This window comes from Apaloderma vittatum, unplaced genomic scaffold, assembly GCF_000703405.1.
Source record: "Apaloderma vittatum isolate BGI_N311 unplaced genomic scaffold, ASM70340v1 scaffold6788, whole genome shotgun sequence".
NCBI lineage: Eukaryota > Metazoa > Chordata > Aves > Trogoniformes > Trogonidae > Apaloderma > Apaloderma vittatum.
In genome coordinates this window covers 84,957-89,134 of record NW_009732323.1, presented here as the reverse complement: position 1 = coordinate 89,134, position 4,178 = coordinate 84,957, and the positions used below count along the sequence as shown (strand labels likewise).

General features: G+C 47.5%; 1 protein-coding gene across 1 annotated transcript in view; it reads right to left on the bottom strand.

The window, feature by feature from the left end:
* Nucleotides 1-1,874: 1,874 nt before the first annotated feature.
* The window catches only part of ADIRF (adipogenesis regulatory factor), a 3,790-nt gene continuing 1,486 nt past the window's right edge, over nt 1,875-4,178 (bottom strand). Inside the window, exons 2-3 of the mRNA XM_009875478.1 lie at nt 4,073-4,135; nt 1,875-1,981 (exon numbers count right to left, since the gene is read on the bottom strand). Of these exons, the coding sequence (XP_009873780.1) occupies nt 1,875-1,981; nt 4,073-4,135 (170 nt within the window). The remainder of the gene's footprint in view (nt 1,982-4,072; nt 4,136-4,178) is intronic.

The window sequence follows — 4,178 nt, the reverse complement described above, 5'->3', positions numbered from 1 at the left end:
GCATCAGTCTTGTAATGGAATAACAGGTTGTACTGGGGAAAAAAACAACACCCGCCCAACTTTTTTTCTAATACGAACTAAGAAGTGGTTTGCAGGATAAAAAAGGTGCGATGGAGAGCGGTGTATGGACTACTGTGACCCACAAACGCAGCACTGGTGTCAGAAATGCCGAGCCCTAAAGAGCTCCCTCTCTGAAGATTTCACCACCAGGGAAGCAACCATGGAAAGTACTAAATAATTAAGTACTATTGAGAGTTGCCCAGTAACTGAGAATTCAATAGTCTAATGCTTTTTCTGTGAGCTTGTACTTGGGTAAATATTTAGGCTTTTTAAGCTGTAAAAGACATTGCGTGGGGACACCCTGTGCAAAGCCCTGCACTATGTTTACTCACAGATGGTCTATTACTTAGAAAGACCTCTAAAGGCTTCTCAGTCCATGTGGTCCTCGTGCAGATGGCAGGCAAGGGTGGTCTTTGGGTTCAGTGGTGAGCAATTTCCTCCAAGGACTGTGATCCCAAAGATCAGCTTCCTAGAAACCCTGGTGAACCACCGCTCTTGGTGAACAGCTACGAGACAGCGGTATCTCGGACCAGCCTGGATTGCCCTGTTTCATTACAGCCAGATGCTTTTGGTCATGAATTTTGTTTTCTTTTACAAGGCTGAAATCAAGCTGGTAAGGCTTCAGAGCAGATACGAAAAAAAAGGGAAATATTGCCTAGCAATGAGAAACACCCAGAAGGCACGGTAAGAGCACTTACTGTGAATAAGTGGCTATTAGTGCCTTCTGTTGACAGAGGCAGCACTAAGTGGGCGCCCTGTCTGGCTGCAGCAGCCTCTGATTGCCCAGCAAGCAGCAATCTAAAATAAATATTTCCACTTCCTAGGTAAGAAGATTGCCCACTTGCCTCTCTCGTGCCGTTTCCCTTGTCCCTGAGCACCACGGGCTCTGTGAAGCCTACCCGGGCACCAGGGCTCAGGCGAGGCTGAGGAGGGGAGCTGAGCTCCCCACAGTGCCATCTCTCAGCACAGCGCTACCCGTCACTGTTGCGATAGAGTGTCCAGTTCATGTCCACTGGGGGTTAAACAGGAGATGTGTTGTGGTAACAAAAAATTCCGATGGGCAACAGGCACGAAAAAAGAAAGGGTGAGGGCGCTGGTCACCACCACTCCCGTTCACTCGCAGAGCCCGAGGGGCTCCTCCATGGTGCCAGGCTGCTGGTTTCTGTACATCTGTCTGCCCACCCGGGAAATGATTCAGTACTCACCTCCCTTACGGGATGGTCACTGACCTCACTGGGCTTTGAATCAAAGAGCAAAAGAGATTTGGGAGACATTGCACAATCCTTCACTAAAAGACCAAATAAACCAATGAGAGCACACAAGAAGGCGATATACTTCTGGGTGGCAGAAATCTTACCATACCTTTTATTTATCTTAATCTGAAAATACAGCAGATGGGGACAAACAAACAACTGGTGAGAAATATAACAAGAAATATTTTGATTACTGGAAGAAAATTCAATTTCATCACACCGATGTTCTGGTGTCCTGGAGCAGGAACGCTTTCACTGGTTCTGTAAATATGGTCTGCAAATGTGGCAATAATCGTTGCACTGTTGTAAGAGCAGGGCAACAGCACTGCTGAAGCCTTATGAGCCATTTTCGCGATTGTGAACAGAAGTTACAAGATGTTCTACAGGATGTATTTTCCTGCATGAAGGATGAAGGGGGGCCTTTTGGGTTAAAATTTTGTATTTGGAGAGAGAGAAATTATCCAGATCCCAAACAGCTTTAATTTTCTTTAAGTAAAGGAGTGGAGAGTTGCAGAGCAAAGAGAGAATTTTTACATGCAATACTGTTTGTTTAAGTTAGCATCATTTCTTAAATCCACATTTTTTCCCAAAGCCAGACATTGCTTCTGCAGCTTGTCCGGTTGCTTTTTCTACACCATCTTGAGCTGCCTTGGAAGCCTTGTCAATCGCTGCAAGAAAGGGAAAAATATAAACAAAAAGCTTGAAAAATCCAACACAGTTTAATACTTAATATGGAAAGGGGAAGTGTGAAAATTGTTAGACTATAAAAATATTGGGATTTTTTTTTAAAAAAAAAGAGGTTGTCCACAGGTGGTTATAGCTGAGTTTGGCAGGATGTATTTAGGATGCAAAATAGAAGGAGGTCGCTTGGAAGTTTTGGGTGCTGAGCTGAAGCAGTCCATGATAAATGTTGGGACAAAGCTGGGATAGATCAGTTTTGGTCTAAATATAGCCTGGCTGACGAAGGAGGGTGCTTTGGGCTAAAACATGCTGTGAATACCATTGGAAAGACAACCTTATCAAGTGATAGGGAAAGTGAATCATAGAATCATAGAACTGTGAGGGTTGGAAGGGACCTTAAAGATCATTTAGTTCCAACCCCCTCACCATGGGCAGGGACGTCACCCACTAGATCAAGCTGCCCAGAGCCCCATCCAGCCTGGCCTTAAAAACTCCCAGGGATGGGGCTTCCACCCCCTCTCTGGGCAACCTGTTCCGCTGTCTCACCACCCTCATGGGGAAGAACGTTGTCCTAATGTCCAATCTAAACTGACCCATCTCTAGCTTTAATCCAGTCCTATCACTACCCAACACCCTAAAAAGCCCCCCACCAGCTTTCTTGTAGCCCCCTTGAGGTACTAGAAGCCACAATAAAGTCTCCTCGGAGGCTTCTTTTCTGCAGACTGAACAGCCCAAACTTTCTCAGTCTGTCTTCACAGGAGAGCTGCTCCAGCCCTCTGATCATCCTCGTGGCCCTTCTCTGGACATGCTCCAGCACATCCATCTCTTTCTTGTGCTGTGGGCTCCAGATCTGGACGCAGCACTCCAGCTGGGGTGTCACGAGAGTGGAGGAGAGGGGAAGAATCACCTCCCTCGCCCTGCTGGCCACGCAGCTCTTGATGCAGCCCAGGACACGATTGGCTTTCTGGGCTGCAAGTGCCCACTGATGGCTCATGTTGAGCTTCTCATCTACCAGTACCCCCAAGTCCTTTTCTTCAGGGCTGCTCTCAAGCCAGTCACTGCCCAGCCTATATGGGTGTTTGGGATTGCCTTGACGCAGATGGAAGACCTTGCACTTGGTCTTGTTGGACTTCATGGGGTTGGCCTGGGCCCACCTCTCCAGCCTGTGAAGCATGCTCTTCTCTCTATTTCCTTCTCAGATGTGATGGAGGGACCGTCAATGAGAGCTGTGCTCAGCTGTGGGCACAGGGCTGCTCCTGAGTGGAGCCAACAGGATGGACAATCACAGCGAGGTCTTACCTGGAGGGAGGAGGCCCTCACAAACAGGGCACAGACTCTCTCTCTTCTCTGGGATCTCAGCTGTATTTTGGTAATATTGCTGCTTCCCCATCTAACATCAACAAGTGACCAAGTCCTGCCTTCTCGTCACATCATCATTTAGCTGTAGAGGGCATCTGCTCCAGTGAGACATTGCCAACACATTCTGATTTTCATTAAACATTTTAGAACCTCAAGTTTCTAACTGTCTCCTCATTCTTAGAAAATTATTAAAAATAAGTGAGGACTGAGTCTAGTTTTTAGTTTAACTTGTTTCCAATCCCCAGAAACGAGATGCTAACCCTTTCCTGATGGCACCTTCCCAGCTGCAGGATCATTAATGTTTGACCCCAGCTGCTGCCTCAGCAGGCACCGGGGGCCAGCGTGGGCCTGGGCCTGGATGGACCTCTGCCCTCAGGGCTGGGGAGGCAAGATGTATCACACGGTGACTTAATTCTCAAGAGAAAAGATCAAGGTTTTGTCCGTGCTGATCCCTCATGTTTTCTATAAAGGAAGCCAAAATCTGAGTGCCACGCATGGGACTCGGTGGCCAGGGTGGGCAGTCAGCTATCATGGTACATCTGCCAGTAAACCTGTGGAGCTACGAAGGTGCAGGTCCTGAAATGCCGCCTCATGAGAATTGCAAGGGGTCAAAAATTGTCACTGAAAGTGAGGGCTTTCAGAGGGGAATGAGCACGGGCTGCTGCTCGCTTGTGTTGAGCTGCTCCATCGCTTCTTGATTTGAACGTCATTGCTCTTACCTTTCTGGCTTGCATCTGTAATCTGGTTGACTGCATCCTGAGTAGCCTGTCCCAACGTGTTTGCTGTAAGTAAGGACAAAAAAAAAATCATTTCCAGATGTTCACA